General features: G+C 46.8%; 1 protein-coding gene and 1 long non-coding RNA gene across 2 annotated transcripts; both read left to right on the forward strand.

The window, feature by feature from the left end:
• Positions 1–233: 233 nt before the first annotated feature.
• LOC121578522 lies at positions 234–4,421 on the forward strand. The gene is made up of 4 exons (XR_006002773.1): positions 234–1,585; positions 2,597–2,685; positions 2,939–2,984; positions 4,275–4,421. It is a non-coding gene; the product is annotated as an uncharacterized LOC121578522 (long non-coding RNA).
• Positions 4,422–10,542: 6,121 nt separating this feature from the next.
• LOC121577589 (inositol hexakisphosphate kinase 2) lies at positions 10,543–20,869 on the forward strand. The gene is made up of 3 exons (XM_041891319.1): positions 10,543–11,137; positions 18,376–18,607; positions 18,744–20,869. Exons 1-3 carry the CDS (start codon positions 10,921–10,923, stop codon positions 19,681–19,683), a joined length of 1,389 nt encoding a protein of 462 aa, XP_041747253.1. The 5' UTR covers positions 10,543–10,920; the 3' UTR covers positions 19,684–20,869.
• The last annotated feature ends 5,384 nt before the right edge of the window (positions 20,870–26,253 follow it).

Genomic DNA, 26,253 nt, shown 5'->3' on the forward strand with positions numbered 1-26,253 from the left:
CACACTCACACTCACACTCACACTCACACTCACACTCACACTCACACTCACACTCACACTCATACTCATACTCATACTCATACTCATACTCATACTCACACTCAAACACAAAGAACACACACACAAAAAACACATAGTCACACAAAGAACACATATTCACTCAGAACTCCTAAACCTTCACCCTTCGCCCCCCTCGGTAGGGAGTCCCTCGCAGGTCAGGGCCAGACAAGAGGGGATGTCCTGGGCTAGAATACACCACGTAATCCCCACCCGCCCCCACCCTCAGCTCTCCATCTCTCTGCATTAGGACTGGGACCTGGCCCTGGCTAGCGCTGTAGGATCCATTATTCCCATCCCTAATCCCAGTTGGGAAGTAGAACATTGGGGATTAGCGTGTGTATGTGTGATTAGTCCCTGCCTGCTCCTCCATGCTAACCTTGGCCTCCCACCCCACCCTGCCCTGCCCTGTACTGGACTGTCTCATCCCAGCTAGCCTCAGAGCTGATTGGGCCAACAGTCAACACGTAACCCATTTAGACTATAAATTGTCATTTACGTAACCCTCTCCCTGTCTCTGTCCCAGAATGTCACCCTATTTACATCCGTACAGTACACAGGACAGGTGTTTGTGTGTGTCTCGAGGTGTATTTATGGAGGTCTATAAAGCTGCTTGTGACCTGATTGTTTATCTGTGGAAAATGTTGTTGTTCTTCTTAGAAGGCTATGTGAAGTTGCTTAATATTATTGTTATTGCAGCTCTCTGTTAGCCTCTCTCTTTCTCACTCTCTGTCTCGATCTCTCACTCTCTCTGACACTTTGGTAATGCCTGCTATTTGTGGCTGCTGCACCATTTGTTTGTCAGTGTGTTTGTGTGGCATTCTGGCTCTGTGTACTGTCTGTAACAGAGGTATAGCGCTGCCGGAGTGCGGAGGAGCGGCACGCCCTCACCTTTTTCAATCTGAGAAATTGAGTACCACAGTATAAGTCATAATACCCATAAAACCTAGTGGTAAAACCCGGAAATGGTTCCAATTTTTCCGTCAGGATTTTAGAACTATTTCACATAAGGTCTGTGTTTTGTGTAGGCTTACCCTGGCCGTGACATTTTGAAACCGCGCAAATCTCTCTCAGACAAGGTCACTTTTATCAATATATTCACCTGTAATCACCCCCCAAAAATGAAATGCTAATTAGCCGCTAATGTGGCTATCATACAGAACTACACATCCTGTCACAAGCTTTGACGTCATCCCTCAAGGCACATTTCTCCATGCAAACTCATCGACAAGTAGCAAGTAACTTTTTAGTTTCTTGTGTAAATAATTGTTATTTCTCATGTGTATTCTTGTTTAGCATTTTTCAAATTACCTAGCTAGTTACTTTAGTATTTTTTTATTACTATAATTGTTTTAATTACCCTGGCCTTTGTAGCTAACTAGCTAACCTTAGGTCTCTTCGTTGATCAGAAGAAAGGATGGTTCTGTGCTATGTACCGGATTGTAACCACTACTCTGATAAGCACATGTGCATTTTATAGTTTTCCGACCTCTGTAAGCGAGAAGCATCGCTGGAGCTGTGTGTTAAGGTAAGCCCTGTTTGCTAGCTGCTAACAAGCTATTTAGGTTCGGTCAAAGATCTGTGGTTACCTAGATGCTTTTGAAAATTAGCTAGATAATCACAGACTGTAGATACGTATAAAACACATGTTACCTTCCTTTACAAGTAAAAAGAAAACCAGCACAGGCTAGCATAATGATTGTTGTCACCTTTTATTATTAAGTCCTTTGTGAGCTAGCCAGCTAGTTAACGTTAGCTCACGGTTTGTGTAGTCATACTTTTTCACGTGGTGACATGCTAGCTAACTTTAGCCCACCAGGGAAGGGATATAGCTAGTTAGGTAAATATAATAATAATAATAATAATAACATGCCATTTAGCAGACGCTTTTATCCAAAGTGACTTACAGTCATGCGTGCATACATTTTTGTGTATGGGTGGTCCCGGGGATCGAACCCACTACCCTGGCGTTACAAGCGCCGTGCTCTACCAGCTGAGCTACAGAGGACCACAATATCGACTGGTGGGCTAGTTAGGCACCTTGGTTGGCTAGTTGGCTACATTAGCTAATGTTAGCTAGCTAACTTTGCACATTATCTCATCATGGTGTAGTTGAATTTTCTTGACAGGCGGTGACATGCTAGCGAATCTGCCTGACATTGGCGATTAGCACTAACTAGCTAACGTTAAATATCCCTGCCCCGGTGGACTAGCTAGCATGTCACCACCTGTGGGGTCTGGGGAAAAGTCTGACTAAACGAACGATGAGCTAACATAACTAGCTAGCTAAACGTTAGCTAAATATCCGTGCCCTGGTGGGCTAACATTAGCTAGCATGTCACCACACGAACGGTGAGCTAACATTAACTAGCTGTCTAGCTAGCTCACAAAGGACTTTTGGGATCGATGTTTTCCCATACAAAACACAAATGGTTTTGTTCCACGAGTGTATATGTTGTACATCCCTAATCACATGACCTGTGAAGTCAGTTATACATGTCAGCAGGGATTTGATTATATAACCCCTTTTATCCATCAGGCTCACCCCACGAGAAGCAGTGCATGATCAATGCCACCCTCAGCAAGGAGATCTGCTGGAAGTGATGTTGTCACTCTCTCACTCTTGGGGTAAGACATAATTTAAACTTCACAGATATAAATTCCCACTGTGCCCATGATAAAATGCAATGTGAATTGTTTTGTACTACTGAATGAAAGTGAGGAGATGCACTCAGACCAGCCTTTGTGATTGAACTAACGTTAACTACATTACTTAAGTTGGCTGCTTTGAGCAAAACTTGAATGTAATATAACCTATTATAGGAGACTTTTGTTTGTGTATGATCTTTATTCATTGTTCAAATCCTTTTCAACATGTCAGGTACAGGCAGGGATGACTGGGGCCTCCAGCAAGTAAGACACAGTGGGTAAGAAATAATTTGAACATCACAGATAGGGGCCTCACAAATGTACATGCTCAGCCCCCTCCTGTACTCCCTGTTCACCCATGACTGCATGGCCACGCACGCCTCCAACTCAATCATCAAGTTTGCAGACGACACAACAGTAGTAGACCTGATTACCAACAATGACGAGACAGCCTACAGAGAGGAGGTGAGGGCCCTGGTGTAGTGGTGCCAGGAAAATAACCTCTGCCTCAACGTCAATAAAACGAAGGAGCTGATCGTGGACTACAGGAAACAACAGAGGGAGCACGCCCCTATCCACATCGACGGGACCGCAGTGGGGAAGGTGGAAAAGCTTCAAGTTCCTCGGCGTACACATCACTGACAATCTCAAATGGTCAACATACACAGACAGTGTGGTGAAGAAGGCGCAACAGCGCCTCCTCAACCTCAGGAGGCTGAAGAAATTTGGCTTGGCCCCTAAGACCCTCACAAACTTTTACAGATGCACAATTGAGAGCATCCTGTCGGGCTGTATCACTGCCTGGTACGGCAACTGCACCTCCCGCAACCGCAGGGCTCTCCAGAGGGTGGTGCGGTCTGCTCAATGCATCACCAGGGGCACACTGCCTGCCCTCCAGGGCACCTTCAGCACCCGATGTCACAGGAAGGCCAAAACGATCATCAAGGACATCAACCATCCGAGCCACGACCTGTTCACCCCGGTTTCATCCAGAAGGCGAGGTCAGTACAGGTGCATCAAAGCTGGGACCGAGAGACTGAAAAGCAGCTTCTATCTCAAGGCCATCAGACTGTTAAATAGCCATCACTAGCCGGCTACCACCCAGTTACTCAACCCTGCACCTTAGAGGCTGCTGCCCTATATACATAGAGATGGAATCACTAGTCACTTTAATAATGTTTATATACTGCTTTACTCATCTCATATGTATATACTGTATTCTATTCTACTGTATTTTAGTCAACGCCACTATGACATTGCTCGTCCTAATATTTATATATTTCTTAATTCCATCATTTTACTTTTAGATTTAGATACTACTGCACTGTTGGAGCTAGGAACACAAGCATTTCACAATAACATCTGCTAAATATGTGTATATGACCAATACAATTTTATTTTATTTTATTTTATATCAATTCCCACTGTGTCCATTATAAAGTTAACTACATTAGTTTAGTTGGCTGCTTTCAGCAAAACCTGTAAGTAATATGACCTATTCTGGGAGCCTAGTGTGTGTGGATGAACTAATTGGAATATTTTTGGACAATTGTCTTCCCTGAAAACAGGTAATGACAGGAGGAGCAATATGAGTCTGTCACGTTGGATGGGATGGTGATGGAGGCTTTGGTGGTCCACATAACAAAGAAGCAGGTGTCTCTTCCAGTGATGTGGAGCTGACCTTGGACCTGGTGCCAGTAAGGATGGTCTTCACGGAGGCGGTAAGACCCTCCCTCCTTGACCTGACCCTCTGGAAGTTGCTGTAGCCCTGCTTGGTATATTTAGCCTATATTGGCTATTGGTTGAGACGCAGGGCCCGTTCTAACTTTGTATGTCAGGGTGGACAATTGGAAAAATTAATTGGGCCAAGTTGGAGGTAATAATGCATTTAGGTTATAGTTTATTGAGATGCATGAACACCTGTCACGACTTCCTCCGAAGCTGCCTCCTGTCCTTGTTCGGGCAGGCTTCGGCGTTCATCGTCACCGGCCTTCTAGCCACTGCCGCTCCTCATATCTTCATTCCATTTGTTTTGTGTTGTTTATTACACACACCTGGTTCATATCCCCTCATCAGTACCTGTATAAGTGTTCCCTCTGCCCCTTGTCTTTTTGTGTGATTGTTTATTGTAGAGGAGATTATAGCTCGGTGGAGCTCGTTTCTATTGTGTATCGCTGGGTTATTCAGGCAGGCGACCAAATTACCAACTCATCGGGTGGGGGATTGCGCGATAAACCTCCGGGTAGACGCTGTGCCTCTCAGAAGTCATGTATATCCCCTGTCGCACGCTGAAATGGAGGCGATGGAGACATACATCTCCGAGTCCCTGCGCCAGGGGTATATACGTCCCTCCACTTCACCCGCCTCCTCAAGTTTATTTTTTGTGAAGAAGAAAGACGGAGGTCTGCGCCCTTGCATTGATTACCGAGCACTGAACAAGGGGACTATTTGTTATAGTTATCCTCTAGCCCTCATTCCATCTGTGATCGAGTCAATGCATGGGGCGCACTTCTTCACAAAATTAGATCTGCGTACAACCTGGTGCATGTCTGAGAGGGGGACGAGTGGAAGACAGCATTCAGCACAACCACGGGGCATTACGAATACCTGGTGATGCCGTACGGTTTGGTGAATGCTCCATCAGTCTTCCAGGCCTTTGTGAACGAGGTGTTTCGGGACATGCTTGGTCGCAGTGTGGTGGTCTACATCGATTACATTCTGGTATATTCCGCTACATGCGCCGAGCATGTGTCCCTGGTTCACAAAATGCTGTCCCGACTGTTGGAAAATGACCTTTATGCCTCCTTCCTCGGATACCGCATTACCACCTCAGGTGTGGAAATGGAGGGAGACTGCTTTTCAGCCATGCGTGATTGGCTGACTACAACCACGGTCAAGGAGGTGCAGCGCTTTATTGGCTTTGCCAATTACTATCAGAGGTTTATCCGGGGCTTTCGCAAGGTCGCAGCTCCCATCACCTCTCTGTTGAAGGGTGGGCCGTCCCGGCTCTGCTGGTCTGCTGAGGCTGACAGGGCTTTCAGTAACCTGAGGACTCTGTTCACCTCAGCCCCGGTACTGGCCCATCCCGATCCATCACTACCATTCGTAGTGGAGGTGGATGCGTCCGAGGTAGGGATAGGTGCTGTCCTATCTCAACGCTCGGGCACGCCACCCAAGCTCTGCCCCTGTGCCTTCTTCTCCAAGAAGCTCAGCCCAGCGGAGTAGAACTACGACGTTGGTGATTGGGAGCTGTTGGCTGTTGTCAGAACCCTGACTGTGTGGAGGCACTGGCTCGAGGGGCCGAAACACCCTTTCCTTGTCTGGACTGACCACCGTAACCTGGAGTATATCCGTGCTGCGAGGAGGCTGAACCCTCACCAGGCCAGGTGGGCCCTGTTCTTCACCCGGTTTGATTTTACACTATCCTACATACTGGGTACTAAGAAAGTGAAGGCAGACTCACTGTCACGGCTGTACGAAACACAGGAGAGGCCCATAGACCACACCCCCATACTCCCGGCCTCCTGCATTGTGGCGCCGGTAGTGTGAGCGATGGACGCGGACATAGAGCGGGCGTTACGCACAGAGCCATCTCCACCTCAGTGTCCAGCTGGGTTGCGGTACGTGCCATCTCTTGTCCATGACCGTCTGATCTATTGGGCACACACATCCCCCTCCTCTGGTCACCCAGGTATCGGCCATACAGTGCACTGCCTGACTGGAAAGTACTGGTGGCCTACCTTGGCTAAGGACGTGAGGGTGTATGTCTCCTCCTGCTCGGTGTGCGCCCAGAGTAAGGCACCTAGGCACCTCCCAGCGGGTAAGTTACAGCCCTTACCAGTTCCACAACAGCCATGGTCATACCTGTGTATTGACTTCCTCACTGATCTTCCCCTCTCTCAGGGTAACACCACCATCCTGGTCGTTGTGGACCGCTTTTCAAAAGCCTGCAGCCTCCTTCCTCTGCCCGGTCTCCCCACGGCCCTGCAGACTGCGGAGGCCCTGTTTACTCACGTCTTCCGGCACTACGGGGTGCCAGAGGACATAGTGTCTGACTGGGGTCCCCAGTTTACATCCAGGGTCTGGAAGGCGTTCATGGAACGTCTGGGGGTCTCGGTCAGCCTGACCTCTGGGTTTCACCCCGAGAGTAATGAGCAGGTGGAACGGGTGAATCAGGATGTGGGTAGGTTCCTGCAGTCCTACTCCCAGGACTGGCCGGGGGAGTGGTCGGTGTTCTTGCCATGGGCCGAATATGCTCAGAACTCTCTCCGCCACTCCTCCACTAACCTATCACCATTCCAATGTATTTTAAGTTATCAGCCGGTTCTGGCACCATGGCATCAGAGCCAGACCGAAGCACCTATGGTGGATGACTGGCTTCGGCGCGCGGAGGAGACGTGGAACGCTGCTCACTTCCAACCCCAGCGCACCTTGCGTCGCCAGAAGGCCAACACTGACCGCCACGGCAGTGAGGCCCCGGTCTTTGTACAGGGTGATCGGGTCTGGCTCTCAACCCGGAATCTGCCCCTCCGCCTGCCCTTCTGGAAGCTGAGCCCGCGGTTTGTGGGGCCGTTCAAAGTCCTGAGGAGAATAAACGAGGTTACCTATAGGTTTCTACTCTCTCCAGATTACCATATTAACCCCTCGTTCCATGTGTCTCTCCTCAGGCCGGTGGTGGCTGGTCCGCTCCAGGAGTCTGAGGTGCGGGAGGTCCCTCCGCTCCCTCTGGACATTGAGGGGGTCCCGGCGTACTCCATCCTGGATTCGAGGCATCGGGTGGGGGGCCTTCAGTACCTCGTGGAGTGGGAGGGGTACGGTCCGAAGGAGCGGTGCTGGGTCCCGGTGAGGGATATCCTTGATCCCTCCCTGTTGCGGGATTTCCACCGTCGCCATCCGGCTCGCCCTGCTCCATGTCCTCCTGGCCGTCCCCGAGGCCGGTGTCAGCGTGCTGCTGGAGCTGCGCGTGAAGGGGGGTACTATCACAACTTCCTCCGAAGCTGCCTCCTCTTCTTGTTCGGGCAGGCTTCGGCATTCGTCGTCACCGGCCTTCTAGCCACTGCCGCTCCTCATATCTTCATTCCATTTGTTTTGTCTTGTTTATTACACATACCTGGTTCATATGGGCTCCCAAGTGTAAATAAGAATTTGTTCTTAACTGACTTGCCTAGTTAAATAAAGGTTAAATAAAAATAAATATCCCCTCATCAGTACCTGTATAAGTGTTCCCTCTGCCCCCTTGTCTTTGTGTGTGATTGTTTATTGTAGAGGAGATTATAGCTCGGTGGAGATCCTTTTTGTTGTGTATCGCTGGGTTATTGCACCCGTGTGCCTTATTTTCCACAGTGCGCCGTTTGTCCGCACTGGTGTGTATTACGCATTGCTGCATACCTCAGTTTATTGATTAAACAATTTTTTCTGGGATTTCCTCTCCTGCTTCTGACTCCGTCCATCATCACCCGCTACAACACCTCACCAAAAGCTTGATTTAATGGCAGCTTTAAAACGAATTTCCTGCAATTCTGCATAGTAACGATTTATGCTCACTACTTGGTCAATTGATTTAATAGCATGTTTAATCTATACAAATAAATTATATGAATTGATAGTTCACCTCTGTTTTCTTTATTCTGTAATAGGTATATTGTAACCATGTGTTCAAGCTAATCAAATGAAAGTTTATTTATGATACAGCGTGTAAGATAAACAATACAATGATATGCCTACTCGCAATAAAACTCTCTTCGCAAACAGTGAAATGATATTAAGCTATATGTATTTGTATTTACATTAGGCTATAGCCTACAAATAGTTATACCACATATATACTGAACAAAAATATAAACGCAACATGTAAAGTGTTGATCCCATTTTTCATGAGCTGAAAGAAAAGATCCCAGAAATGTTCCATATGCACAAAAAGCTGATTTCTCTAAAATGTTGTGGACAATTTTGTTAACATCCCTGTTTGTGAGCATTTCCTTTGCCACGATAATCCATCCACCTGACAGGTGTGGCATATCAAGAAGCTGATTAAATAGCATGATCATTACACAGGTGTACCTTGTGCTGGGGACAATAAAAGGCCACTCTAAAATGTGCAGTTTTGTCACACAACACAATGCTGCAGATGTCTCAAGTTTTTAGGGAGCGTGCAATTGGCATGCTGCCTGCAGGAATGTCCAACAGAGCTGTTGCCAGAGAATTGAATGTTAATTTCTCTACCATAAGCTAACTCCAATGTCGTTTTAGAGAATTTGGCGGTACATCCAACCGGCCTCACAAACGCAGACCATGTGTAATCATGCCTGCCCAGGACTTCCACATTTAGCTTCTTCACCTGCGGGATCGTCTGAGGAGTGGGAGGGGGGTGCTGAGGAGTATTTATGTCTGTAATAAAGCAATTTTCTGGGGGAAAAACTCATTCTGGCTCCCCAGTGGGTGGACCTGGCTCTCAAGTGGGTGGGCCTATGCCCTCCCAGGCCCACCCATGGTTGCGCCCCTGCCCATTCATGTGAAATCCATAGATTAGGGCCTAATAAATGTATGTCAATTGACTGATTTCCTTCTGTGAACTGTAACTCAGTAAAATCTTAGAAATTGTTGCTTGTTGCCTTTATATTTTCGTTCAGTATATTTTGATTGAAACGCAGTACACCATCTGCTCTAATTCGCTCACAAAACTGTAATTCAAGAAGATCTAAATGTATATTCCCATGAAACTGATTGAGATCAATAAAATGATTGGCATGGAGATGCAGTTTGGACATTTCACCAGTAAAACGTAAAGAATTTTAATTCACAGTGGCAGTGATGATGGTCTATTTTGAAATGAGGTAGCTTATGCCTAACTTGGTGTTTGAGGGAATTAAAAATATAACATTTTATTGAGACAATATGTGTGGGAATAGGCAGACGTTGCAATTGGAGGATGCATTTCATGCATATTCAATGATAGGCTATTCAATTGGCTACATCTGTCGGTACAAACTTTGGGGAAATTATGATGTCTTTTTTTTTTTTATGCCGCTCCCTCAGCTAGAAAAAATTGCACTACACCACTGGTCTGTAATGGTTTTTGGTGAGAGGGGGGACCATTCTTGTTGTTTTATATTCAGTCTAGCGCTCCTACAAGCCCAATTTAGGACAACAACGCAGAGCCCTTCTCCTCACTATCAGTTCCTGTCTCCTTCCTTCTGTCAGTTTCTATTTCCCTCTCCCTCTCTCTGCTCTGTATCAGCTGATAAGAATAACAAGCCAAACAGGTGAACAGAAAGGGAAACTGCTTAGAAAATCAATTGACCTTCGCTCTGTGTTCCTCTCTCTCCCAGATTCAAATTATCTTCTGCATTGGCATCAGAATGCAAAGTAAAATTTAGCAGAAGCATTTACCAATTCAACAGATAATAACATACATTTATTTAAACCCCTCTAAATATCACAGGAGGCTGCTGAGGGGCAAAAGGCTCATAATAATGGCCGGAACAGAGCAAATGTAATTGTGACAAACACCTGGAAACCATGTGTTTGATGTATTTGATACCATTCCACTTATTTCGCTCCAGTCATTAACACGAGTCTGTTCTCCCCAATTAAGGTGCCACCAACCTCCTGTGCTAGATACTGTAGATATTTTTTGTCTCTGTCTGTTTTCTATGCTCACTTCTCTCCCCTCCCCCTCTTTCTCTTGTATCTCGTTCCTCTTTGTTTGCTTGTTCCTGTTCCTTCCTCAGTGCTTAGTTCCCACCCAACAACAGCTGCTGGGCTCTGATAGGCTGAAGCGGGGTAGGAGGGAGGAGCTGAGGAAAATGTTTTGATCCTTTCCTTGCTCTGAGTTCAGTACATACGTCAGTTCAGTATCGGCGACAGACAGAGAGAGTCGTGAACAACCCGCGCTCGCTCTCACACACAATCTACAGCCCCGGAACTGTCTAAAACAACGATTTACTAGCACTGTGTACACAGGGACATTACCTTAACCCAAGCTTGGACTATATTACTCTGCTTTTGGACCAGGAAAGAACAGGGAACTAAAGGATTTTTCTCTTCTCTTCTCCTTCCTGCTGTGCCCTTTGTTTTTCTCACTGTGGTCTCTGCTGTCCTAGCAGGTGTCCACTAGCGCCCCCCAGCGAAACAGAGCGGTACAGCCAGAGAATAGGGAGCCCGGGCAGCCTCATCGTGGGCCCCTCCAGTTTAGCTGTCCGATGCGGAGTGAGGATGAGTCCTGCTCTAGAAGCCCTCATGCAGGCAGACGGGACGCCCCCCTATCCCGGGAAAGGGGTTATGCTTGAGCCTTTTGTGCACCAGGTGGGGGGCCACTCTTGCGTGCTACGTTTCGGCGACCAGACCATCTGCAAGCCCCTTATCCCCCGAGAACATCAGTTCTACAAGAGCCTGCCCCCCGAGATGAGGAAGTTCACCCCCCAGTACAGAGGTAAGCTTATTCCCTTACCACACCCTAAACCTACAATATAACACTGTCATTGGAATAACATCCTTTATGCTGTGTGTTTGTGGCTATTGCTACTGCCCAGTATTAATCTCCCCAAATTCCTTCTTCAACCTGGTATCAGATCATTTTGTATTATTCTTTATGTAAATCCGAAATACTCCATTTGTATGATATGTTACGTTTCGTATGGGTTTTATTAATTTGTGGATGTCCAGCACCCATTTCGTACGATATGTTACGAATTACAATTCGTATGATATGTTACGAATTTGCAAAATGTACTATATGTTAAGAATTTGGAAAAACGTATGCTATGTTACGAATTCTGGCTAGGTGACTAACTTTAGCTAGCTGGCTGACATGTGCTAGGCTAGGGATTAGAGTTAAGGTTAAGGTTAGGGGAAGGGTTAGCTAAAAGGGTTAAGGTTATGAATAGGGGAAGGGTTAGCTAAAAGTGTTAGGGATAGGGAAGGGTTAGCTAACATGCTAAGTAATAAGTAGTTGAAACGTTGCTAATTAGCTCAAATGCTAAAGTTGTCCGTGATGAGATTTAAACTCTCAACCATTGCGTTCGTTTTGCCTTAAGTAACCATCTGTCTTATGTAACCGTACCAAACGTAACATATGGCCCGGATTTACATTTACTATGTTACGTCTAGTCTATGAGACCAGGCAGCCTTCTTCTCTGTCTCTTTCTCTACCTCCAGCTCCACCCCTCCATCTCTCTTTTTCTCTCCCTGGTTCTCTACTGATATGGTCGGCTGGTGTGTTGTGTATTATTGGCTGCATTTAGGATTACAGCAGGTTGCTGGAGATGGCAGTACCATGGCACAAAATGATTTGTTTTATGGTGGGGCTTAAGTGAAGGTGGGGGACAGACAGTATGTGACTGCATGATGCGTCAGGGCTATGCAGTAGTGAGGGGTCGTTCCGCGAACGGCTCTTTTTGAACTGATCTTTTTGGTGAACCGAATCGCATTGGTGAAAGAACCGTTAATTTGGCTGATTTGCATTGCCTACTGCTACTACTGCTTTTTGAGCTCAAAACAAGTTTTTCTGCAGAGAAGTTACAAAATAATTATCTGAAGAGGGTGAATCGTCACTGCAGAAACAATAAATAATGGGGAGAGCGCATCAATCTGGTCCACGCTGATTTTTTCCACTGCGTAAAAAAATGGTAGCCTACCTTTTGGGCTTTACATTAGAGATTAGCAATTTTTTCGTGGTTCTAGTTTGATTTTGAAGCATTTTGAACTAGGAGCCGTTTGAGAGACAAATGAGCCGGCTCACTTTGCAGTGTCAGGTAATGTAATGGTGGAGACTGGAGAGGGGTATGGCAGGATCTTTATCCCCTGACGGATAGGTGTGACCCCTTTTACCAAAGGACAGGGCATTTAGCATTAGACGAAGTGGGAGAGATGGCCGTGTCTGACTGGACATCACCCTGTCATGGAAAACAAATACACACATGCACATACTGTCCTTATATCCTGGCGCCGACGAAGATGGCGGCCTCGCGACTAGCTCTTAGGAAACTTTGAAGTATTTTGTTTTTTTATGTATTATTTTTTACATTATTAGCTCAGAAAGTGTTTTGCATCATTACATACAGCCGGGAAAAACTATTGGATATCAGAGTGGCGGTAACTCACCAGCATTACGACCAGGAATACGACTTTCCCGAAGCAGATCCTTTGTTTGCTCTCCCCAGGGCAACGAAACTGATTCCAGCAGCTGACCCAAAACATCGCCGGCGGAGGAGAGGCACTCGGAGCGGCCTGCTGGTTCGACTTAGGAGATGCGCACACCACCCACCGCTTCCAAGTATCCTACTCTCTAATGTTCAATCTTTGGTTAACAAAGTCGACGAACTACGGGCAAGGATTTCTTTCCAGAGAGACATCAAGGCCTGTAACATACTCTGTTTCACGAAAACATGGCTCTCTTGGGATATTCTGTCGAAATCGGTCCAGCCAGATGGGTTCTCAGTTCATCGCACAGACAGAAATAAATATCTCTCCGGGAAGCAGAAGGGCGGAGGTGTGTGTTTCATGATTAACGACTCATGGTGTAATTGAAGTAACATACAGGATCTCGAGTCCTTTTGTTCACCCGACCTAGAATATCTCACAATCAAATGCCGACCATATTATCTCCCAAGAGAATTTTCTTCGGTTATAGTCACGGCCTGTATATCTCCCCTCAAGCCGATACCACAACGGCCCTCAAAGAACTTCACTGGACTTTATGCAAACTGGAAACCACATATCCTGAGGCTGCATTTATTGTAGCCAGGGGCAAATTTGAGGACTAGGTTGCCGAAGTTCTATCAACATATCGACTGTTGTACTCGCGCTGCTAAAATCCTTGACCATTGCTATTCAAACTTCCGGGATGGTTATAAGGCCCACCCCCGCCCTCCTTTCGGCAAATCTGACCACGACTCCATTTTGCTTCTCCCTTCCTATAGGCAGAAACTCAAACAGGAAGTACCCGTGCTAAGGACTATTCAACGCTGGTCTGACCAATCGGAATCCACGCTTCAAGATTGTTTTGATCACGCGGACTGGGATATGCTCCGGGTAGCTTCCGAAAATAATTTAGACGAAAACACTGAAACAGTGACTGAGTTTATTAGGAAGTGTATAGGTGATGTTGTGCCCACTGTGACTATTAAAACCTACCCTAACCAGAAACCGTGGATAGACGGCAGCATTTGCGCAAATCTAACAGCGCGAACCACCGCATTCAACCATGGCAAGGTGACTGGGAATATGGCAGAATACAAACAGTGTAGCTACTCACTCCGCAAGGCAATTAAACTGGCAAAACATCAGTATAGAGACAAAGTGGAGTCGCAATTCAACGGCTCAGACACGAGACGTATGTGGCAGGGTCTACAGACAATCACGGACTACAAAAAGAAAACCAGCCACGTCGCCGTCACCGACACAGACGTTTCGCTTCCAGACAAGCTAAACACCTTCTTCGCCCGCTTTGAGGATAACACAGTTCCACTGACGAGGCCCACTACCAAGGACTGTGGCCTCTCCTTCTCCATGGCCACGTGATTAAGACATTTAAGCATGTTAACCCCCGCAAGGCTGCCGGCCCAGACGGCATCCCTAGCTGGGTCCTCAGAGCATGCGCAGACCAGCTGGCTGGTGTGTTTATGGACATATTCAATCTTTCCCTTTCCCAGTCTGCTGTTCCCACATGCTTCAAGATGGCCACCATTGTTCCTGTACCCAAGAAAGCAAAGGTAACTGAACTAAATGACTATCGCCCTGTAGCACTCACCTCTGTCATCATGAAGTGCTTTGAGAGACTAGTCAAGGATCATATCACCTCTACCTTACCTGTCACCCTAGACCCACTTCAATATGCTTACCGCCCCAATAGATCCACAGATGATGCAATCGCCATCACACTGCACACTGCCCTATCCCATCTGGACAAGAGGAATACCTATGTAAGAATGCTGTTAATTGACTATAGCTCAGCATTCAACACCATAGTACCCTCCAGGCTCATCATTAAGCTCGAGGCCCTGGGTCTGAACCCCGCCCTGTGCAACTGGGTCCTGGACTTCCTAACGGGCCGCCCCCAGGTGGTGAAGGTAGGAAACAACATCTCCACTTCAACGATCCTCAACACTCGGGCCCCACAAGGGTGCGTGCTCAGCCCCCTCCTGTACTCCCTGTTCACCCATGACTGCGTGGCCAAGCACGCCTCCAACTCAATCATCAAGTGTGCAGACGACACAACAGTAGTAGTCTTGATTACCAACAATGACGAGACAGCCTATAGGGAGGAGGTGAGGGCTCTGGGAGTGTGGTGCCAGGAAAATAACCTCTCACTCAACATCAACAAAACAAAAAGGAGATAATCGTGGACTTCAGGAAACAGCAGAGGGTGCACCCCCTTATCCACATCGACGGGACCGCAGTGGAGAAGGTGGAAAGCTTCAAGTTCCGTGGCGTACACATCACCGACAAACCGAAATGGTCCACCCATGCAGACAGTGTTGTGAAGAAGGCGCAACAGAGCCTCTTCAACCTCAGGAGGCTGAAGAAATTTGGCTTAGCACCTAAAACCCTCACAAACTTTTACAGATGCCCAATTGAGAGCATCCTATCGGGCTGTATCACCGCCTGGTACGGCAACTGCACTGCCCACAACCGCAGGGCTCTCCACCGGGGGCAAACTACCCGCCCTCCAAGACACATACAACACCCGATGTCACAGGAAGGCCAAAAAGATCATCAAGGACATCAACCACCCGAGCCACTGCCTGTTCACCCCGCTATCATCCAGAAGGCGAGGTCAGTACAGGTGCATTAATGCTGGGACCGAGAGAATGAAAAACAGCTTCTATCTCAAGGCCATCAGACTGTTAAATAGCCATCACTAGCACATTAGAGGCTGCTGCTGCCTATTGAAATCACTGGCCACTTTAAGAAATGGAACACTAGTCACTTGAATAATGTTTACACTACTCATCTCATATTATATACTGCATTCTATTCTATAATATTCTACTGTATCTTAGTCCAGGCCGCTCTGACATTGCTTGTCCATATATGTATATATTCTTAAATCCCATTCCTTACTAGTTTTGTGTGTATTGGGTATATGTTGTGAAATTGTTAGATATTACTGCACTGTCGGAGCTAGAAGCACAAGCATTTCGCTACACCCGCTATAACATCTGCTAAACACGTGTATGTGACAAATACAATTTGATTTGATTTGTCACACACAACCACCTTGGTTGGAATATCACATTCTGTTTAGTTTTTCATTTACCATGATGCTACACTCATTGACTCCTGACACTTGCACGCACAGATAGGCATAAACACGCACACCACACACAAACACACTTTCTATCACGTCACTTATGTGACAGAGTTGAGGCGCTAGCATGGTATTTGACTGCGCAGCAATGCATTGTGGGACTATAAAAAGAACAGTGGATAGGAGAGGAAGATGTAGAAAGATTAGCACAGACGTCTGGTGACACTGAGATATATTCCACCAAACAAACACATTCACTTCTGCTCAACACTCTTACACACACTCTCACACTCTTACAAACTCATTTAGGCCGCCCATATACACTCACTTTCACATACTCACAAAGTACATTAGTCACAGGGACTCACACACTCATCCTCACATGCCCGATGACAGTGCAGCTCTTACAGTTGGAACTGGCCTGGGAAGTAGAGGGTAAACTGTTGCAGGGTAGTGACATCACTCTGCATGACATCACTCAGGGCAGGTGCTGCAGAGGAGAGATAAGCGCTGGGTCCCATTGTCCTTCATGTCACTAGCCAACCCACCTAGTATCATCTCATACACATAGGCCCTAATGAAGGATCTGTCTTTATGCTTCAGATAACCTTTCCTCCAGTGTCAACCAGGGATGTTTTTTGTTGTGTAAATATTACAAAAAGGCTGGGATTTTCTTGTTTTGTGCTCAGTCGTATTGTCATGTTTATATCCAATAGAATGCTGTATATTCATCTCACTCCCCTTCCCTATCTCGCTCCATCTTCCAATCCCTCCATTCCTCCCTCTCTCTGGTTTATGTGTCAGCTCCTGCAGTTGTGATGTTTTACTCTTCCTGTCTTGAAACCACCAGTCTGCAGTGAGAGCTGCAGTACACAGGCCCTTTTATGGGGGTTGTTTGTCTAGGGAGGTAGGGGGTGCGTTCATGTTTTGGGATCACATCATAAATTCACCCGGGACTAAGAAACAGTGTGTGTATAGTTTTCTATAAAAGTGTTTCCCCACTACTCTGTCCATCCCACCACCCTCCTCCCCACCACTCTGTCCATCCCACCACCCTCCTCCCCACCACTCTGTCCATCCCACCACCCTCCTCCCCACCACTCTGTCCATCCCACCACCCTCTCTTTCCATCCCCACCACTCTGTCCATCACCACCCTCCTCCCCACCACTCTGTCACCACTCTGTCCATCCCACCACCCTCCTCCCCACCATCTGTACACACCTCCTCCCCACACTCTGTCCATCCCCCCACCACTCTGTCCATCCCACCACCCTCCTCCCCACCACTCGTCCATCAATCTAACTCTGTCCATCCCCCCCCTCTGTCCATACACCTCTATGTCACCCCCACCACTCTGTCCATCCCACCACCCTCCTCCCCACCACTCTGTCCATCCCTTCCCTTTTTCATTTGTTAGTGTGTTTGGATTATTGCCTTCAATTGAACTGTATAAAAAGGCAAGTCAGACCTGAATGGACTCTTAAAACAAGGACTGGTCAGAGAGGCAGTGTACGCAAAGTGCCTGACTTGATGGAACTTTTGTATCTCTATGAAATAGAATATTGCACTGTTGGGTGAATATGTCTGCATTTCTGGTGTGTTGTTGTCATGGTTGTATTTGAGTTTATACGGTGTATCTTTGCTGTGATTTCTTTTGGGTTGCCTTGAAATGTTGTAACACTGTGTGCGTTTCAGTTTATTTGTGGTTCTGGGTGGGTTTGGTAGTTGCTCAATAAAGGTTGGACTGAGTGTCATACATTCGAGCCTCCTGTGGTGTTTGTGTATCTCTTTGCTTCTTGGGTTCATTCTCACATACATTTGAAGTACTTAGAAAGATACATCTGTTGTTGTTGCCACTCATTGCTCTCTCTCTCTGCTGCGTCCTTGCCCCCCAACCTGCTCTCTCTCTCTGCTGCATCCTTGCCCCCCAACCTGCTCTCTCTCTCTGCTGCGTCCTTGCCCCCCAACCTGCTCTCTCTCTCTGCTGCGTCCTTGCCCCCCAACCTGCTCTCTCTCTCTGCTGCGTCCTTGCCCCCCAACCTGCTCTCTCTCTCTGCTGCGTCCTTGCCCCCCAACCTGCTCTCTCTCTCTGCTGCATCCTTGCCCCCCAACCTGCTCTCTCTCTCTGCTGCGTCCTTGCCCCCCAACCTGCTCTATCTCTCTGCTGCGTCCTTGCCCCCCAACCTGCTCTCTCTCTCTGCTGCATCCATAGGAATGCCTGTGTTTGTGTTTGCATCTCTCTTTACAGAGTGTATTTGGCTGGAAGCAGGACCTAGTTGGTAAGAGCTGCCTGTGACAACCCAGTTACGGGGAGGTCTTGGCTTCATCATAGCGTTATAAAATATAAAATCCAATGCCGGTACTAACTGCCTTCCTATCCTTCTCTCTCCTGCTTCCCTCCATCTCTCCCTCTCTCAGGTGTGGTGTCAGTCAGCTTTGAGGAAGACGAAGAGGGCAACCTGTGCCTCATTGCCTACCCCCTCCACAATGAACCAGAGAACCTGGAAAACAAGGACCCCTCAGCTGACTGCGAGCCCAAGAGCAAGATGATCAAATGGGGTAACAAGAAGACCTCGTCCCTACTGCTGGAGAATGACAACTACAGCATAGACTGGGCCAGACAGAGCACTAAAGAGAACAAGAGCAAAAGGTGAGCTCATACACTGTTACATCCATACATATACTGTATATACACACAAATATGTCCAAACGCCAACATGCAGCAAAGATGTATGGTGAGGGGTAGATATCTAACCTCTTTTCCCTCTCTCTCTCTCTGTGTGTAGTTATAACGGTGCAGAGGCGCAGCAGCAGGCTGAGGTTCTCTGCTACAGCCTGGATCAGAAGCAGATTAAACACAACCCCTGGAGTCTGAAATGCCACCAGCAGCACCTCCAGAGGATGAAGGAGAACTCCAAACACCGCAACCAATACAAATTCATCCTGTTGGAGAACCTGACATGGCGTCACACGGTTCCGTGCGTGCTGGACCTGAAGATGGGCACGCGGCAGCACGGTGACGATGCGTCGGAGGAGAAGAAAGCCAACCAGATCCGCAAATGTCAACAGAGCACCTCCGCCTCCATCGGTGTTCGCCTTTGTGGCATGCAGGTGTACCAGTCAGACTCAGGCCAGCTGATGTTCATGAACAAGTACCACGGGCGTAAGCTGAGCCTGCCGGGCTTCAAGGAGGCCCTGTTCCAGTTCTTCCACGATGGGCAGCGTCTGCGGCGCGAGCTGCTCTCCCCGGTGCTGTGGAAGCTCAGGGAGATGCAGGAAACCCTGGAGTCCTGCGAGTCTTACCGCTTCTACTCCTCCTCCCTCCTCATCATCTATGATGGGGAGCCCCCCCGCGCCTGCGCCCCCACCAGACCACGCCACCGCGGAGGAGAGGAGGGTGACGATGACGAGCCCTCAGATGAGGAAGAGGATGAGGAAGAGAAAGAAGGTGCGTTTGGGTTCCCCCGTGGCTCGGCAGCTGTCAGCAGTGCTGGTGGGAGCAGTAACGGTAGCAGTAAGGGTAGCGCCGGTCGCTCGTCCCGCGGCGGAGCAGTGGAGGCCAGCAGTCCGGCGGTGGATGTGAGGATGATAGACTTTGCCCACACGACGTGCCGCCATTACGGGGAGGACAGTGTGGTGCATGAGGGTCAGGACAGCGGCTACATCTTCGGCCTGCAGAACCTCATCACCATCATCTCGCAGCTGGAGGAGCACAGCGCCGACTAAAGGCTGAGCCTCCACTCTGGAAAACTAACCTAACCTGGGAATAACAGCACTGAGCTGCAGCTGTAGCCCTGCTCTGCCCTCCTCCGCAACTGGCCTGGTTCTAATGGCCACGAAACGGCCGGGGGTCTGACCCCCCACCTACTGTAGGGGAGAAACAGGGAGCTTCTGGGTTGGTGCTGAGGTCGGTCCAGCTACAGCTCTCACAGCCAGTCACCTCACCAACACGGGATAGGACTGCTTGTGCACTCGTTTGCACCTTGTCTCTGTGACTGTTCTTCCTCTCTTTCTTCATCTCTTTATTTTCTGTGTAGTGGGAGAGATAGTGTCTGAGACTCTGGTCTATTAACAGGCTCAGGGACTCATGTAGCATCCTGTCCTCCTTTCCTCCTCTCTGCTCCTCTGTTACTGTTTTCTTTACTGTATGGTCACTCTGAGAGAGGGACCAAAAGCTTGTGTAGTTCTGGAGGTTGTACTTGATGCTTTTAAACTGTATGGTGACGTGAAGTGTTTGTGGATGACATTTGGACTGCTGTTCCCCCAACAGCACAGCAACACACGAGTGGGGGTTGCTTCTGTACAGACTGAACGGGCTAGGCAGGTCGCTCGGTCAGCTGGCAACTCCTCACTCTCCTATGGCCGATTTATTTTGTATTTCTTCTGGTGTTTCTGCAGAGATCAGCAACAAACAAACTTTTGTTATACTTTTGGCCGTCTGGATTTACAACAACGATGCATGGAAGGAGAATAACATGTTGGTGAAGAAGAATGGATTTCTACCTTTTGTCAACAATTCCACCCCCGTACTGTTTAGTCTCTAAATCAAAGACATTTAAAGTGGGGGTTTATAAGGGAATAACATCATTACTTTGTCACTTTCTTAGTGTTTGTCTGATTTGCTCCTCTTCATTCCTGAAATGGTGACTGAAGAACAGAATATATTGATAAGGACAATAAATACAAAGACTATAGAGACTTTATTTATTTGACATATTTCTTAAAAATAAACAAAACAAAAAAATGACAAACAAAATGGAGACAATGATGACAACATTCCATATTACTGTTCTAAATGTTTTGTTCTGATAATGACATTAGTGAATATTGTTTTTTTGCAAGATACCTCTCTTGTATACCTGTGTGTCAACAGTATGTTGGAAGAAAAATAAAGACATTTCTTGTGGTAAAAGCACTTTTCTGTCAGTCATTGAGTGCATAGTACTTCTAGGAAAGGGATGGGTGGGGGCACAGGGTGGTGGAAAATAAGGGGGGTTGGTGGCAATGTTCCCTCATTTTTTTCAGCACTGAGCAAATTTCAGCTCTGCTGAGCGCAAACTTGAACATTGTGAAAATTCTGTGCAACTTCCAGCGTGCGTTTACTGTGAACACTGAGGCTGTACCCGCTTTAAGTTACCGTTTTAAGTAGCCAAGTAGGCTACTGTGGTTATTTGATCTTAGCTTACCAGAGTGGTCTACCATCAAAAACAATGGAGAAAATACATCCCATAACATTTTAACATGGAAATAGCTGTTCTATCATTCAGCATACAGTAGAAGACAATGTGTGGTGGTCAGTGTAGGCCTACATTCCATTAATGTCAAGCCCTACATGCAGGGCTTGACATTAACCTGTTTATCCACTTGTCCTTCAGACAAGGAGGTGACTGAACATGTTTGTTGTTTGATGGAAGAAACCACTTCACTAAATAAAATGTAAATTCCCATACCATTCTACAGAGAATCAGACATTATGCTAACCTCTGCCTATTGGCTACTTAGTTTATTCAAGCCTGTCTCAAAATACAACACTGCCCCTTTCAGACAAAAAAAAAGCTCTTTACCTGACTTGCTTTTCAAAGATGTCTATAAATGCACACGTTTTGTGCTGTTGTAGGAAGCAATCACTCCCTTATTGCTGACTACAAATGATCTATAACTGGGCTAATCTCACCAACTAGCAAAGGATATTAACAAAATGTGCACAAGTGGCTACATGAAGATCTTGCTTTGATCTCTAAACAAGTGCATCTAGTCACGACCAATGTTCATCTCTAAACTGTGTGCAGCAGCCCTGAGACTGCCACACAGCTCCACGGGACTACCTGGCAAGCGCAGAAGAAATATCAGCCCACAGAGAGAAGCACGGGATTGAACTTCACTCAACTTTCTATAGTTTCCCCAGTTAACACTATCAACGTTTCCCTTTACTGTGGCAATTGTGATCGAATCAACGCAATATTAGCCACTTTCAATGCAACATACAGAAACAAAACGAACTATGCAAGAGATTTTGTTGTAGGAAGAACACATCAGAGTAGGATTCTATTGCATTGACATGCACGACTCAGGCAAACTCTACACAGACCGGTGCGGTATAACCAATCAGAGCTGCAGTAGGCCTATATGCAAATAGACCATTGCCATATGTGGATACTGTGCCATTTACTTTGAACTGGACTGTAAAAGTAAATGGCACAGATCCATATATGGCAATGGTCTATTTGCATATAGACCTACTGCAGCTCTGATTGGTTATGCCGCATCGGTCTGTGTAGAGTATGGGCTGAGTAACAGGGAAAACTCTAGAAAGTTGAAATTCAATCTGGTGCTTCTCTCCATGAATTGATATTCTGCGCTCTGCGAGGCAGTTCGGGGAGCTGCGCAGCAGCGCAGTTTAGAGGGAACATTGGTTGGTGGGATGAAAGACGGTAAATGAAAGTGAATGGGCTGTTAAAATGACCTCTGAAATACTGTTGTCACCATGGCACACCACACCTGCAGTAAATCAGTTTAAATAAGCCAACCTGTGGGAAAATGTCTCACTTCTATACAGGTGTGGATGATGGAGAGAATGAACAGGACTTAATCTGAAGTCATTCCTACATCCTGTCCACCCAGCTACACCTCTCACAGACAGTCACCTCACCATTATCTTATAGAGAATGTCCCTTTACCTGTCAATGCACTCGTCTTGGGGTCTAAGAGTGCACACAGGGAAAATAAGAACAACACTTTTCATTACATGCGTCACACCCTTTAAGAGTTCATCCTATTATGCAGTTTAGGTGTTTTGGTTTGTCTATTTTCTGCCCGACTGAGACGTCTGTGACTCCCACGCGTGTTCTAGCACGTTTATGATCTTCGCATTAGGGCCCCCCCACACTCGATTATTCTCCCCAATCTTGGAAAACGACAAGAGAGGAAAACATTTGGCATTATGTAAAGCAGTAGTCTGGTAGAACCAGGGAGTGGTGTGTGATGTTGGCTGATGCAAGTAGTTGCCATGGGAATCTCCCTAAGAAACCTCTTGGGCTTACATGTGCCCTCTGACCCTCGAATTGGGAGCCGTTATTTCCGAGTGGCAGCAGAGCCTTTGTTCCATATCCAAATCTACTTTCCGGGATGTGAAAATGCTGAGGTGGGTAGGGTAAAACCACAGAAGGCTTGATGATGTGGAAAGTATGTGAGGAATGCTGCTTCACATTACTGGCATGGCTCAGCCTGCTGCTTGCCCATAGAAACAAGAGGGATGGGTGGGGTCACCACTGAAAGGCCTGTGAAACAAGAGAGACTTCCCACTGCACAAACTGGTTGAATCAATATAATTTGTCAACGTATTGTGATGTGAAATCCAGTAGCAAATCACTGGGGAAGCCAAGCCCCCCCCCCCCCCATAGTTCGCAAGTATAAACACCATGGGACCACGCAGCCGTCATACCGCTCAGGAAGGAGACGCGTTCTGTCTCCTAGAGATGAACGTACATTGGTGCGAAAAGTGCAAATCAATCCCAGAACAACAGCAAAGGACTTTGTGAAGATGCTGGAGGAAACAGGTACAAAAGTATCTATATCCACAGTAAAACGAGTCCTATATCGACATAACCTGAAAGGCCGCTCAGCAAGGAAGAAGCCACTGTTCCAAAACCGCCATAAAAAAGCCAGACTACGGTTTGCAACTGCACATGGGGACAAAGATTGTACTTTTTGGAGAAATGTCCTCTGGTCTGATGAAACAAAAATAGAACTGTTTGGCCATAATGACCATCTTTATGTTTGGAGGAAAAACGGGGGATGCTTGCAAGCCGAAGAACACCATCCCAACCGTGAAGCACGGGGGTGGCAGCATCATGCTGTGGGGGTGCTTTGCTGCAGGAGGGACTAGTGCACTTGACAAAATAGATGGCATCATGAGGAAGGACAATTATGTGGATATATTGAAGCAACATCTCAAGACATCAGTCAGGAAGTTAAAGCTTGGTTGCAAATGGGTCTTCCAAATGGACAATGACCCCAAGCATACTTCAAAAGTTGTGGCAAAATGGCTTAAGGACAACAAAGTCAAGGTATTGGAATGGCCATCAGAAAGCCCTGACCTCAATCCTATAGAAAATTTGTGGGCAGAACTGAAAAAGCGTGTGCGAGCAAGGAGGCCTACAAACCTGACTTAGTTACACCAGCTCTGTCAAGAGGAATGGGCCAAAATTCACCCAACTTATTGTGGGAAGCTTGTGGAAGGCTACCCGAAACGTTTGACCCAAGTTAAACAACTTAAAGGCAATGCTACCAAATACTAATTGAGTGTATGTAAACTTTTGACCCACTGGGAATGTGATGAAATAAATAAAAGCTGAAATAAATCATTCTCTCTATATTATTCTGACATTTCACATTCTTAAAATAAAGTGGTGATCCTAACTGACGTAAGACAGTGAATTGTTACTAGGATTAAATGTCAGGAATTGTGAAAAACTTAGTTTAAATGTATTTGGCGAAGGTGTATGTAAACTTCTGACTTCAACTGTACATATTGAAGTTCCATCCTCTCAGGCCAGGGGTACAACAATGTATGAATCCCTATCTCCATCCATAGCTAATTTAGGAAAGGGACAATTTTAGCTAACAACACAAAGAGATGTAACAATTCAAGTTTTTCTGTCAATGACGTATGCTCTCAATGGGATTTGATAGGAGTGACGCCAAAATCCAAGCTGGCTTCCCTTGACACTTTTTTTTGGTGTGCCAGGACCATTCCCAGTTTTCTACTTTTTTTATCAAGGGAGGCCAAATGCTCGCTGGCTTCCCTTGCCTTCAATGCTACGGGTGGCAACAATGTGAAACTCGTTTGGACCAGACAGCATCAGATAGATGGGCTACACGTAAAGAGACAGCAGGGCTCTTTTTTGCTCGCTTGGATGCTTTCTCCTGTGAGATGCATTCAGCCTCTTGCGAATTGAAGGAAAATTATGAAACACAGAGAGACGAAAGATAAATTATTTGATGTTTTTGTATTTTTTGTATTTTTGTATTTATCCGTTTTTGCCTGGCTTCCCTTGGCATCAATGAATGCACACCACTGGTGGAATCTATGTGGAAAATACATTGTTTTGAGGGTGAAATTTCAACCACAGGATTATGTCATCATTGAAACCAAATGCTATCATGAGAATGATGGTTGAGTGGTCTTCACGTAAAAACTAAATATATTCACTGTTGCTATCGAAGTCATTCCAAAGTGTAGGTTTAACAGAGCAAATGAAATGTGACCATACTTTATCACTCATATATCATCAATGATGCTATTTAGGCCTATATGGCATTTTGCAATGTCATCAACAGCTATTGTTTCAATTCAACACAGAATTCAACCAAAAATAGACATAATAATAGGCCTAGATTTAAAATGTAATGATGTTTAGTGATATTGAATTGTGTTTGGCTGTCAATGCAAGCAAATATCAACATTTGAAGGAAATGTATCTTCTGCTTGGATTGTTCCATCTGTGCCTGTCACACCCTGGCTCTGGGACTCTATATGTTGAGCCAGGGTGTGTTCTTTCTGTTGTGTTTATTTCTATGTTGGCCAGAGTGACTCCCAATCAGAGGCAACGAGTGTCAGCTGTCGTTGGTTGTCTCTGATTGGGAGCCATATTTAAACTATCTGTTTTCCCTTTGTGTTTGTAGGTTCTTGTTCCGTGTTGGTCATTGTTACCGTGGACTTCACGAGTCGTTTCTTGTTTTGTTTATTGTTGTCTATTATCACTAAAGATAATAAAGTTTAAACATGTTCGTTCATCACGCTGCGCCTTGGTCTGTTCCCTACGACGATCGTGACAGAAGAACCCACCATAAAAGGACCAAGCAGCGTGTCCAGGGGCAGATCTTGGACTGGACATGGGAGGAAGCGCGGGAAAGGAGATGGAGAGGTTGGCGATGGCCCAGGTGGGCAAATCGTGGTCCTGGGAGGACATGCTCGGGGGCAAGGGACCTTGGGCTAGGATTAAGGCCCTGGCGAGAGAGGAGCAGCGGCGTCAGCAGTGTCATCGTCGGACGGACGAGAGGCAACCCCAAAAAATTTTTAGGGGGGGGCACACGGCATGGGCGGCTGGGCAGCAGGAGGCTGCCACAGGGCGATTTGGAGAGGAGGCCACCGGGTTAGGGGGGCAGAAGGCAGGTTGGCGGAGCCTGGATGGAGAGCGGAACCAACTTCCCGTACTCAGGCATGGCAGCATGGGACGGGGCAGGTTCGCGGTATGCGGAGCGGCGTACTGTGCCACGAAAGTGGTCCGGCATAGT

The sequence above is a fragment of the Coregonus clupeaformis genome, chromosome 12 (genome assembly GCF_020615455.1).
Source record: "Coregonus clupeaformis isolate EN_2021a chromosome 12, ASM2061545v1, whole genome shotgun sequence".
Lineage (NCBI taxonomy): Eukaryota > Metazoa > Chordata > Actinopteri > Salmoniformes > Salmonidae > Coregonus > Coregonus clupeaformis.